General features: G+C 38.0%; 1 protein-coding gene across 5 annotated transcripts in view; it reads right to left on the reverse strand.

Annotated features, from left to right (window-relative positions):
* The window catches only part of PPP3CA (protein phosphatase 3 catalytic subunit alpha), a 309,010-nt gene that overhangs the window by 47,826 nt on the left and 247,324 nt on the right, over positions 1-13,860 (reverse strand). For all 5 annotated transcript variants that reach the window (XM_072810314.1, XM_072810318.1, XM_072810315.1 and 2 more), the window contains 2 exons: positions 8,671-8,748; positions 6,666-6,760 (listed from right to left, as the gene is read on the reverse strand). In XM_072810314.1, coding sequence (XP_072666415.1) covers positions 6,666-6,760; positions 8,671-8,748 — 173 coding nt within the window. The remainder of the gene's footprint in view (positions 1-6,665; positions 6,761-8,670; positions 8,749-13,860) is intronic.

The following is a 13,860-nucleotide window of genomic DNA, read 5'->3' on the forward strand; positions in this document are numbered from 1 at the left end:
TTTTAGTTATTGTTTTGCTTTACTAATAAGAAAAACACTTAGCCTACAATTTGTTAGCAAATATCAAATAACAAAATGCTACCATGAATGTGTATTTACATTTCTTATATTGAAAAAAAAAGTGATGTTGGCAAACAGTTGCTCAAGACCAATTAAGAGCATCTTCCTGATTTGATTTGCAAGAAAAAAGCAAGAGCTGGGGAAATTGTTGCCACTGGACAAAATCTCTGGGTTAATTTTATCTAGCTTGTCTAGCACTAGTGATCATGTTTATGCCTGTGGTTGTAAAGTCCCAAAACATGATTTAAAAATGTTTATGTCAAGCTAAAGTTTATTCCTGTGGTTAAAATAGGCCTTAAACTCTACAGAAATGGCTTTCTGCTTAGAAAATGTGGGCAATTTTGTAGGGAAGTCAGCTTTCTGGCATGCTGTAGAGGAAGAGGTTAAGACGCTACTTTAGGGTTACCTAGGCGTGAATTCTACTCCCTTCCAGAGACCATTCCCCACACACCCCAATAATCTTTTTTCCACCCAGGATAAGGATCTGATCTACTTGGTTCCACATTTGGCTCCTGAACCAGGCAGGTGCCACATATCACTAAGCTTGTGAATGCAATTCCTGAATGCTGAGGCAAGGTCCTGGTGTGAAAGAACTGTACTGTGAATATGAAGTGAGGTTCTCAGGCCTGGCAGCCCAGGTGCTGATGGTGTCACTGAGGGCTGAGTGCTCCCACTTGATGGCAGAGGACCAAGGCAAGCTGGCTTCAGATATGTTGCATCTCCGCCTATCCACATCATGACTGCCAATTAGAGTCTTACCTTGGTTTCTTCTATTAGCAATTCAATCCTCCCTCTACAATGGTATATCAAGCTGTAAATTATCTTTGTATAGTATCCTTCTGAGGTCCATGACTACTTTTTGAAGGGAAATATGTGAGGATGTTGACTGTGTCAAGTTTTGATAGGGCTAAAATGTTTTAAAAATTTTATTTATTTATTTATTTATTTATTTATTTATTTATTTATTTATTATTTATTTGAGACATACAGAGAGAGAGAGAGAGAGAGAGAGAGAGAGAGAAACAGGCAGAGGGGGAAGCAGGCTCCATGCAGGGAACCTGACACGGGACTCGATCCCAGGAAGGTGGCAAGAAACCACTAAACTGCCGGGGCTGCCCGTAAAATGCTTTTTAAAAGCGATTCTATCAATTTGCCTAGTTTAAAAGTCCAAACCATCATAATACTTTTTTTTTTCCCTTGATCAAAAAGGGTAGACTTTTGCATGTTAGGATTTTAGCAAATGATGTTGTTCTTGTCTTATCTTCAAAACTCAATTTTGCATCTCTTTCTTCCTTAACCAACATTAATACTGAATTGATCTTCTTCCTCATCATTTTTAAGCTCTGGTTTTAATTACTAAATTAGTTTGGTGGATTTTTCTTCTCAAATCCAAAATATATTTCATTTAATAAATTTCATTTAATTACTTAATTTTACTGTCAGTAGCTTTTCCTGGAACTAAGTTATATACCCTGGTATGTATATTTGTATTCCTCTATATTCATCTACCCATTTGCTCCCCCCACCCATATTACAACTCATCTAAACTACAGAGAATTGGCACCACATGGTAGCCTCATGTAATTTACTTTAGATCTTTCTGAAGCACAGGTGTATCACTGGAGAGATAAAGGACTTAACTGTTTACATCAAGGTTCAAAACATATTTTTCCAGGGTACCTGGGTGGCTCAGTGGTTGAACATCTATCTGCCTTTGGCTTTGGTCATGATTCCAGGGTCCTGGGATTGAGTCCTGCATTGGGCTCCCCGTGGGGAGTCTGCTTCTCCCTCTGCCTGTATCTCTGCCTCTTTCTCTGTGTCTCTCATGAGTAAATAAATATAATTTTTTAAAAATCATATTTTTCCAGAAACTGGTTATAATTTTTGGCCAAACTGACTTGTTTAAGGCAGAGTTCACATTTGTCACTGGTGATAAATGGTGTTTCTAGATAATGAGAGGTTTTATCCTAGGATTGCTTTAATGTCACTTTGACAGCTAAGCTTATTATTAGTATTATTTGGTTTTGGTGGATTAGTTTCCACTCTCAGTTAATATGACTCTTTTCTTTGTAATATTTTCCAAGTATATCTGAATCATTATTGATGGCATTCTTTATTTAATGTCTATCCCACTACCAAATTATAAACCTCACTAGGGTGAAGACAATGTCCAACTTGTTTATTTTATACCCGCAGCACCTAGCACAGTGCTTAGTATATAGTAAGTTCTCAGTAACTGTTGCGTCGGATGTGAATGAGGTTAACGTCATTCTTTCAAGTGGCATATTATTTGAAGAAGAAGAAGAAGCAAGGTGCATGTGTTATTACTGCGGTTTTCTTCCGTTTGGTGTGTTTGGGTAATTAAGAAATTGCTTTACCCTTAGGGCTACAGATTCACAGGAGAAAAACAATTCAAACGTGCAAAGTGCTCTGCAAATGTTTAACTCCAATTTGGAAAGGGTATCAGAACTGGTTACAACAGTAACCTAAAGTGAGCTGAAGCCCTGTGGGTCAATATCGGTAGGGTACTTCAGGACACTGCCTTGCTATTTAACTTCCAGAAAAGAAAATGCTTCAATTAATGCGTGTGTTGATGGCCTACCATGCATGCTACTTGGCTTTTCAGTGTGTTATCAAAAAGCCCCTGCTTCAAACTAATTATAATCTGATTGGGAAGCTATAGGAATGCTAACTATAGGAAAAGCTAACTAGAAAAAAAAAAATAAATGGTAAGTACAAGGGCAAATGATTGGTATTTCAGGCATTCAGAGAATGACTATCAACCAAAGTCCTCATAGAAACAGACTGGAGGGGGTCCAGGCCATTCACATGGGCAGAGAAGAGGGGGACAAGCATTCAAAATAGGAAAAAAAGTTACACGGGCAAAGATGTGGCAAGAGGGACAGCCAACGTTTGTTCAGGGCAACAAGTAGAACAATTAAGCTAAGGTAAAGGGTTCCCCCAAAGAGAAGTAGAGACATGGGTTATAAAGGCAGATTGAGCCAGAAAGTGAAACTATCAGTAAGAGGCTGGGGAGAATGGGGTATTTTCTGTCAGTTTTCCTGTAGCCGATGACAGGTGGCATAATGATAGCAGCATAAAATATTCAATGATGATAATATCCTAATACTGCACAGCATTTTGTTTCAAAGTAATTGCATCTATTATTCACAGAAGAAAATTTTTTCCCCCATTTTGCAGAAATGTCACTGCACGTCAATAAATGTAAATGAGCTAGCTGTTTAATGGCAGAGCTGTGATTCCAATCTATACCTTCTGCCCCAGCATGTTGCGGAAGAAGGCACGAATTGTCAAGTGAGGACACAGAGGCCAGGGGATGGGTGAGTTATCTGCCTGTGGTGGTGCAGGTTGAAAAGGGTAAGAACTGCCTGAAGTAGTACAGGCTACACCCAGGATGGGCCACTTACAGTCCTCCTAACTTTTAGAAAGCTGCTGCTTTTCATTGCAGGCAAGGATGAACTACTGATTGGAACTAACAGACATTTAAAAATGAAGCTGATCATACATCTATTATTGGTTTTTAAGATGGCCAAATAAACCCATTTTCCTCACTGCTTCATTTGCTGAAAAGCTATCACTGCTGCCTTGACTTGCAGGCCCTTATAAAACAAATCATATTTTAACTACTGGGTTAGATATAACTCCAGAGCCTTTTCTGGTCATTTGTCTCTAAGAATCAAATGGTTAACTTGGAGATTCTTCACTGCTGTCTTTCCATTGATTATGTTTCAAAGGTGCCTGTGACCCAGTTTTCTTGCACTGTCTTTTACTGTTCTCATTAACATTTATTTTATTCAAATACAGTAATCCTCACTTCAGCCGTGAAAAACTGACTCCCACTCCCACATACTGTACACAGTGTTAGCATAATAGTTTTAAAGTGCTTCAGAGATTTTACACAAAAGTCTTTTGAAATTATGCTCAACCTGAATAATATATCTTTCTTCTTCCTATCAGTTTATCTTTTTCTCTCAGGAGAATTTTTTTCTTTTATGAAAAGGTTCCAAAATGAAATGCTTCCCTCCCCTTCCTGAGTGATTGTGATCTACACTAAACAAGAGAACACTGTGAAAGAACTACAGAACCTCAAAGATCACAATCCACTGCTATTATCATTATTATTATTTTTTAAGTTAGTACCTTGTTAAATCAGAATCACAGACAAAGAAGCAATGCATACCCTATAGCAGAAATAGCCAATGGTCTCAAGCAAAACCGCTACCCAGTATTATGGCAAGTGGAAAAAGTCTAAGTCTGTTTTTATGGAGTGAAATCCCAATTTTCTTCTTTTTTTTTTTCCTTACTATTTTGACTTTTTTTAATTGTTAAAAAAACTTGTATGTATAGTCCATGCTACTTAGTCTCTTTTAAGAAAATTACTTGTTTGGGCTCTGCTTTCACTAGGTGAAATAGAAAAAAAAATTGTTTTAATACCATAAAGAAATAAGAAGTTTGTGTTCATATTGTATATATTTTTTGGGAAATAGTAGGATCATGATGGGACATGCAAGGTGACCTACTGAGTCCTTGCATTCCTTATAGGTACCAGGGGAAGTCTCTGAATGAGAACCCATATCCAATCCAAGGGAATTCAGTCCTACTGGTTTTATACAAAAGGCTTCAAGATTGAGATTTTGCCTGGCAAAAAAAAAAAAAAAAGTGCTGCTTAAAAATAAAACGTTTCAAAAACACTGCTCTTGACTTTGTTTTATTTTATTTTAATTTTTCTAATCAAATGCTCAACCATTCTTTAATGCCCAGGTCACATTTTACCTTAAACAAGGTCTTCTCTGACCATACCAGAATATCAGTCCTTGCCCAATGCACTGTGTTTAATTCTGTTAGTTTAGTTTTACTTAATGACATACGTGTATTAAATTACCCAAATGTCTTACTTTGTCAACTGGCTTTATAAGCACTTGACATATGGCTGAGAATATGTTTTATTTTATTTTGTAGGCTTCTTGCCACAGAGTCCTAAAGACAGCTCCTCTTTTCTAGAAATTAGACAAATAGGAAACAGGGAATGACTCTCCCTTACCCCCTACCATCCATCGTTGTGACAGAAACTTCACAGCCCCTTCTGATAACTTTACCCCAGAGCCACAGAGGAGGGCCCACCACAGTCAAAATGGCAGTGGATGAGACCGGTGCACCCATCCCACCCAGCAGGCATGTCTCTCTGGGCTACGGGGGTGGAAGCATGGGTGGGAAAGTCATGTCCTGAATCTGGAGGACAGCACAGATGTGCATGTGCGTGTGTGTGAGGGGAGAGGCAAGGATCTCAGAAAGCCACATTCAGATATGCTGCATAAATATTATCTAGACCAATGCCAGGTAAAGTTAATGGCTTTTTCATTTTTTTAAAAGATTTTATTTATTCATGAGAGACACAGAGATAGAGATAGAGATAGAGATAGAGATAGAGAGAGAGAGAGAGAGAGAGAGGCAGAGACACAGGCAGAGGGAGAAGCAGGCTCCACGCAGGGAACCTGACGTGGGACCCGATCCCGGGTCTCCAGGATCATGCACTGGGCTGAAGGCAGTGCTAAACCCCTGAGCCTCCTGGGCTGCCCTTGCTTTTTCACATTTTATCACCCATTCTGTCACACCTGTGATACTGTAACACTCCCTGTCATTTTCAAATAATTATTTAAAGAAATTATAAAAGAAGATAATGTGTTCCTTGCTCCTTCTCTCTTCCCTATAGTCCCTATAGGAAATAATACCCTCATTTTCTGGTCTTTTGTAGGCACACAAGTTTGGAGTTTCAAAAAGGAAGTACAGGACACTAAACCAGAAGATGTGGATTTGATTCTAGTTCTAGGTCACTACCTGAGTGACCTGGGGCAAAGCAATTAGCCATAGAGACTCACTCTGAATATCAAAAGGCGGTGGGGGGCTAATGATTTGAAGTTTAATTCAAGTTTTAAAAAATGAACATGTGTCTGCTTAGCACAGGATCCAACTCAATGGTAGGTACTCAATAAACACAATTTGTGAATTTGAAGCAATAACTTATTTTACTTTTCTTGATCTCTTACATGTACAATCACACTGTTCTTACTGAAATCCACATCCTTTTTAAGAATCACGAATTTGGATTACTTTCAATTATTTTTTCTTTTAAAACCTGTATCTATGGGACGCCTAGGTGGGTCAGTCAGGGTCTGCCTTTGGCTCGGGTCATGATCTCAGGGTCCTGGAATAGAGCCCTGTGTTGGGCTCCTTGCTCAGTGGGGCACCTGCTTCTCCCTCTCCCTCTGCCTGCCTCTCCCCCTGCTTGTGCTCTCTCCCTCTCTGTCCAATAGATAAATAAAATCTTTAAAACCTGTATCTACCAAAACAGTTCACTGTAAACCCTGTTATACATTTGAATCTCCCGGAGAACAGTTAAAAAGTGACAGTGCCTGGGCTCCATGTCTGGCAGTTGAATTTGTTAACTCTAAAGACAATTTGCATTCAACAATAAATGAAAAAGCAAGGGGAAAAAGAACGGCTAAAAATGCTTCATTAAGACCAAATAGCTTAGGAATTATTGCACATGGTATGCAAGAGTGTAAGAGGGATCTAAAGCCACTTACCTTTGTTATTGTATACATCTAAGTAATTTGGTGCTGAGAAAATTGTAATTAGAGAAGGGAAGCCTGTCGTTTGGCTTTTCCTGTACATGCGATACCTAAAAACAACAAAGATGAGTTACAATAAGGCTATTATGTGAGAAAAGATGGTATCAAATTACAGATTTAAAACAGAATATTCAAGTTACATTTTTATCACTCTAAGAGAAGTCAATTACATAACATTAAACAAAATTTTCTCTCTAAAATCTGTTATATACAGACATGAATTCCTCTCAAGGTTGACAATGAAAACATACAATCACATGTACAATTTCCAAAGAAGTCTTTCCTAAGTTTAAGAGACCTAGGGGAGGATGTAATTCAATGCAAAATCATAATCCACACTTCCCAGAGGAAAATATCTTCTTAAAGATCTTTTGAAATGTTCTGGAAGTATTTATTCTGCATATTGGACTGAACATTTCTGGTGGAAAAAAATCAGAATGTGAAAGATAGTTAACACTCTCAATCTTAGTACCCTGACATTATAAAATGTGATTGGCTATGCCTACTTCACAACAAATAAAAACAAAGAAACTAGATGACATAATCTCAATTTTCCCCAATTAATCAATCAAATGCTTATTTCAAACAAATATGCTAATTGATTTTAACTGATGAACTTAAAATATTTTTGAATGAGCAGATGATTTCAGGTCTGTAGCAGGATTAATATAAAGCTGCTTAAACTATTCAGCCGGCGGACACCTGGGTGGCTCAGTGGTTAAGCGTCTGCCTTCAGCCCAGGGCATGATCCCGGAGTGCTGGGATTGAGTCCCACATCAGGTTCCCTGCATGGACCCTGCTCCTCTCTGCCTATGTCTCTGCCTCTCTCTCTCTCTCATGAATAAATAAATAACATCTTAAAAAAAAAGTATTCAGTTGGGACAGTTAGTCAAAAAAGCATGGTGACACCACTGCCCTGAAAAGTGGAAAAAAAGAAAAAAAAGAAAGAGAAATTATGTGAGGACCTTATTGGGCATATCAACAGGTTATTTCAAAGGTCAGCCATGACACACTGAAAACACAGTATTGGATCAGTTCATACCTGTTGATCATTGCTTGAAAAAAAATTATTTTGAAAGGAACTTAGGATCTGCCTTGACTTAAGATCATTAGACATAGGCTTACTTCAGAATGCAGTCATCTCTAGTCCTAATTTCAGCATACAGGTTATAATATTGTGTTCTTCCCTTTCAGAAAATTCAGAATATTGAAGAAACGAGTTTAAGCATTTGAAGGCAAACAATACCTTTCAGTAGAGCCTCTTGAAAAGGGTACTGGACTTTAAATCCTAGATTCATTATGCTTTTTTCTCCCTAATACAGATTTAATGCACAACCTGCATATCTGATGTTTCTTAGTTTTCTAAGCCTGTATAATTGGCCTACCAATTATACTAATAATTACACTAACTCCGGACCCTAAATTTTAAAATGTACTGGGTATTACAAAATCCTGTTATGCATTTATTAGTTAGAATATAGGATTTTCTCCCTCATTTAAATGCTTCTGCTTTTGTCCTTTAAAACTTCACAGGGGTCAGGGAGGATATTCTTTAAACGAGTACACCATGTGCTATCTGTTAAATATTTATGTGTGATTCTCATTCACATTGCCAACCAAGCCTGAAAAGATGCCGATAATTTAGTCACTTACTGGACAGTGGGAAGAGCAGGAATGGAAAGAAATCAGAGGGATCCTTATGAATTCTTAGAAAAGCCAGCTGAAATTTTTACTTGTTCCAGCTAAAAATGGAGGCACTTTAAAGGGGACTTTACAACACCTTTGCGACCACACATTCCCCAAGACCCTGCCATATCTGCATCATCAGAAGACAATTCAAGATATAATTTCTTCAGGGAAAGAGCGCAGCAGCAGAAGGGATCCTTCACAGCCTGAACAAAGTGAGGAACCTTGACCCAGGGGCAACGCATGGTTTCCATAAACCCACAAAACTGCTCACCCTGCATCTTGGGCTTCATGGGCTCGGAGTATAGATAACAAGTTATTGTGCTGTAAGAATTCACATACAGCTGGGTAACTGCCAGAGACAAAAAGAGAAGAGAAAGAAGCATCTGTTACGAAATCGTCAAGAGTAGCACATTTATCTGTAACATCCCAACCTATGTGATTTGATCAAGCATAATCAAGCATACATCATTCATGAAACAAACCTCTTGGCTCTCAGGACAGGTTTTTTTGTTTTTGTTTTTGTTTTTGTTTTTGTTTTTTTTAATCCCCCTGTGGTAGTAAAAGCACCTGCAGCTCTACTTTTTTACATAATCAGAAAGGGTTGGAGATGTGTGAATTGGACAAAGAAAGTAGGCCATTATATAACACCACTAGAAAAATGTCCACTCATAGAGAAAATCAGTATGATCAAGTCTACATTTAAACATAAGTGAACAGCAGCATCAATATAACATGAGAATGGAATTTAAAATATAAACCTCAATTTTCTCAAATATAGGACTATTGTATTTGGGTACACATAAATGCCTGAGTGCTCTACAGTGTACTGAGTTATGGAGTGGGAGAGACTAAGTCCTCTGGAAACCAAATTACCAACTTAGTTATGAGGATATTAACTGTTTTATCAAAGTCTAAACAGAATTATGGAATTCACAGGTTTTAAACTGTGTACTTTAAATATGATCAACAGAACTGCATCTTATGACTTATTCTTTACCTTGACTTAATAAAATATTAAACATATAATCAAGATGACTTTGTCTGTTAAGGAAGTCTCAAAACCAAAGATAAGAACATTAAAAATGAAATTCAAGTTACAAATTTAACTTGTAAAATCACTGGCGGTCTCTTTGTGTCTGCTCTAAGATTTCTCATTAGATAAATGTATGTCATAAAAAGGAATAAATTTTAGATCTTTCAAATAAAGAGACAGCAAACCAATGCTCATTTTTTTCAATGCTCATTTTAATATAAACAAACTATATGTGGTATAAGAAACAATTCAGCAATTATAAAACTAGCACTTTAAATAAATGCTAAATAGTACATGTCACTCAATTTATAATTTATTATAAAAGAGAAAATGGAAATAGTTTCTCTATTACAGGTTTTGTAAGAATTCCCTGATTAAAAGGGAAAAAATATTAATATGGCACATCACAGGAGAGACGTTGATTATAAAAAGGATTCAGCTCTTTGCAAAACTGGAATCTGAAATCAAAAATAGTCTCTCCGTACATGCACACTTTTATGTGCATTTTTGTGTATATGCATGTGTGTTCTAGAATATTCTAGCAATTTGCTAAGGAGAGAAAAAGAGGAGACCTTCATGAGGCCTTTACTTCCTAGTTGTCACAGGTCAGCCCAGTAAAAGGACCATGTAACTGATGAACATTAGTGTAACCTACAAATTGCAGAACATGGCCCAGAGGGTGTCCATGGAAATGTGTCCATACATTACCTAGGTCAAGAGTTGACCAACGGTGTCTTCTAAGACTTGTGTTCTACCCTAGGAAAAGGGGGAGTATATGACCTTCCCAGATCAGTGTGTGTCAACTGAAGAAAGCTTAATTGCTGAGACACTGGTTTTGTTTTTAAAAAATAGCACGTTTGTACATATTTAGCCATAAAGTACTCAACCAAGGGATTACAGAGTAGGGTGCCTATCGCCTTCAGTTGTTTATTTCTTCTGCCTTTGAAATACTTCTTTAGAAAGATAGTTTACTGTCTTGTTGTACTACTGTAAGATAGAGGTTGTTTGTCTAGGTTTGTCACTTTTTGTCCTTGAGCAAATGGCCTGGCAGCATTTTTTTAAATTTATGCTTTCCTTTTGTTAGAATCTACACTAGTTTTATGAAAGCATAATTTTAATACATTTTCTTCATGCTAAGCTTGATACTGTTTTGTGTTAAAGTTTTCCCTCATGGAAGTATATATCTGATTTTTAACAGCATTCTAAAGAAAATAAAATTAACCTTGCAGCAATCTGCTAGGTTAATAGCATTAAGTGAGGAACATTTGTATTATTACTTGGAAGGAACTCATTTTGAAGAAAATCTTTATAAATTTAAACGCATACATAATCAAATGCTCAAACTCTCTAGAAATTACAAACATTTAAAAAATAAATTTAGAAAACACTTGAATACCATCTAGATTCCCATTATTGGTCAACCACCTGCCTGGGATACATTAAAGTCTTTAATAATATTAGGTGACAGAAAAAAACAAACAGCTTTACAACATTTTTATGCCGTAAGTGGAAATGATGGTAAACCAAATAGTGTTCAAGTTACAAGGCACTAAAGAAGATATATGTAGAATGATAGAGAAAGCAGGCTTCAGAACCCCTAATACCAAAGGGAGAGGTGGAAAATCATTTATTCACCAATAATTTGTCAAAGACTCTCTGGTGATTTGTTCCATTTGCTAGAAGGCTATATTAGGCATGGGGGGGTGGTATGATAAGTGTATAGTTTTTTTGTGTTGAGGGCTATTTATTACTCAGGTAGGAAAGAAAGTAAAGCATTTCTTGAGATATTATGAAACAAAGAAAGCACATTGGTCTGAGGAACATTTAAAAAAAATCTTTCCCATGTTAGATCTTTTGTTTTCTTTTTTTATTTTCTTTGCATTAATGATGTGAAGCTTCTGTGTTCTGTGCCCATGAAAGCAAAAGAGATTCTCTTCCTCAGAGCCAGTCAGCCCAAGTATAGGGCCTATGGCCTCCTTCTGAGCACAGGGCTAGCTGGATCTCAATTCTACTCACACCCTTCTGTGGACACCCTTGTCAGGCAACCAACCTTAGGATGGTTTTGTTTGAACCCAATGTCCTGGACATGACTTGAAATAAGACTCTATGCAAAGATCAGTGAAGACCACCGATACTTTCAGCTTTGTGATATTCATTTTTACCAGCATGCACTACTGTGTTTGGAGAAAGAGCTGTACTCTCTGAAAATGCTTTTTTTGCCTCTTGGAACATGATTATTCTTGAAGCACTAGAGAATGCATTTCTCTGGGTAGAAAAGGAGGTGGAAATTTCCATGGAATAGTGGGAATACTTAGATCTGGGTTTTATTCCAATTTCCCGTGTAAATTCTGGAAAACTGCTTAACCTCTTTGAGCCTGAATTACCTCACTGGTACAAATGTAGGCAGTAGCATTTATATCATAGACACGAGATAAAGATTAAATGAGTTAGCAATATATGTAAACCCCTAGTCTGGGGCCCGACTGAGAGTGGTAGACATTTAACAATTCCTAATTTTCTCTCCACCACTATGGTGTGGAAGAAAGAACACAGCATAGAAGTGATTCAGCAATCTTAGATTCTAGTAGTAGTTGTGAAAAAGAAATCTACACACCCCAAATAGCATCACTTAGACCAAATCATCAACTGGGGTTTCATACCTAACTTAATGGAAGTTTCAGCCTTCCCCAGAAAAGTAAACCTTAACTGGTCAGTCAAGTCAGGAATGTTCTGACCAGCACCAGTGAGGTAATCTGTCACATGGGCCCTCTGCCTCCACCAAGTGCAGATGAGGTCATGTGTGTGAGACCCTCTGCCCCTCCCCCACAGCAAAGTCACTGGCCTGAAACAAGACTTTCTTTTCTTTTCTAAATAACCCCTCGCCCCACCCTCTTCCCTATAAAGACTTTCCGTTCTGTATGGTTCCTCAGAGCCCCTCTACTTGCTAGCAGGGACACTGCCCAGGTCATGAATCGTTTAATAAAGCCAATTAGATCTTAAAGTTTAATCTGTTGATTTTTTTTAACACTGTTAAATGTATTAGTTGTGATTCATGTTAGATCATAAAGGTAATGATGTATGAGGAACACTAGACAGGAAAGGAGTTCGAATGACAGAGAGATGCAGACTGAGCATGAACAGGTAAGGAAGGTAGAAATGGTAGAAAAACTGTTCTGGCATTAGAGAAAACAGCTATTATTAGACTTACTCTGTTTACTCTCTTACTTTCATTCCTTCCTATATTAAACTATGTTTAATTAGTTTAAATTAAACTAATTAAGCCTCCCAGGTTTGTCTTTTTAGATATAGTTGAGTATTTTTTCCTTCTGGAAAAGTCTACCCTTCTGCCAAACCTTCGCTGAATTATCACCTATAAACCCTTCCCCCCAAATCTACTCACCCTGAGGTGTACAGAACTGCTGCACCCACATGCTCCCATAACATTTTTTCAGATAGCATTCATCATGTTGTGCTGTAAATTATGTTTATAAATCTGCTCTCCAGCAATGGTGAATGCCTTAAGAGATGGACATTATTGCCTTTGTTTTCATACCCTAAATCCTTAGCTGCAATCTGTCAGCTTATGGGAATTTACACTCAATTGCTGGAGTGGCCCCAACAGAGCAGTCTAGCACGTAAGAGAGGCAAAGAGTTTCTTTCCCTCATTGGGTTCAGCAAAGCAGAGGCAGGCAGCCCACAACGCCTGTTTAGGGGCCAGGAGGAAGCCTCTAGTTGCCTCCTTGGTGTCCTTACCTTCTTTCAGCCCAGTAGTAAGGGAGGACTGCCCAACTGCCAAGTTCCTCTTCTGTTTCTGGGGGCTGGGTAATGGGTTTTAAGCCTTGGGGTGTCTCGGCATCACCTGGATGCTGTCAGGCATATCTCTTCCCAAGGCTGGCTGCATTTTTTTTCCCCTTTGCCCCAGGGTTCTAGGGCAACTAATTTCACTTTGCCCACTACGTATCAAGTCTGGAAGGGCTCCAATTCTTCCCACCAGAGCTTAAGTCCTCACTTGCACCTGGCTGCAGGCTGCCTTAGGAGCAGTGAGCAATTTTTATTTAAGGCAAACATTTTATTGAAGCTTAGCATTTATACAGAAAACTGCCTCAAATCAGATTACAAATTGATCATCTATCTTCCCCTCATAACTAACATTCAGATCAAGACACAAAACATTCATTACCTGAACCCCAGGCACTCTTCCCCAACTCCTTTGAGTCACTATCACCTCCCCACTACAGGTAACTGCCACTTTGGCTTTGAACATTACAGATTAGCTTTCTGTATTGTTAAACTCTCATTTCAACGCTATCATCAACATGTGCTTCTAGTATCTGGCTTCTGCTCATCACTCTATTTGTGGCATTCACCCATGTTGTTATACGCAGCTTTGGTTAACCCCTTCTCATCTGCTGTATTTAGGTGTGTAGA

Source organism: Canis lupus, chromosome 33, assembly GCF_048164855.1.
Source record: "Canis lupus baileyi chromosome 33, mCanLup2.hap1, whole genome shotgun sequence".
In the NCBI taxonomy this organism is placed as follows: domain Eukaryota; kingdom Metazoa; phylum Chordata; class Mammalia; order Carnivora; family Canidae; genus Canis; species Canis lupus.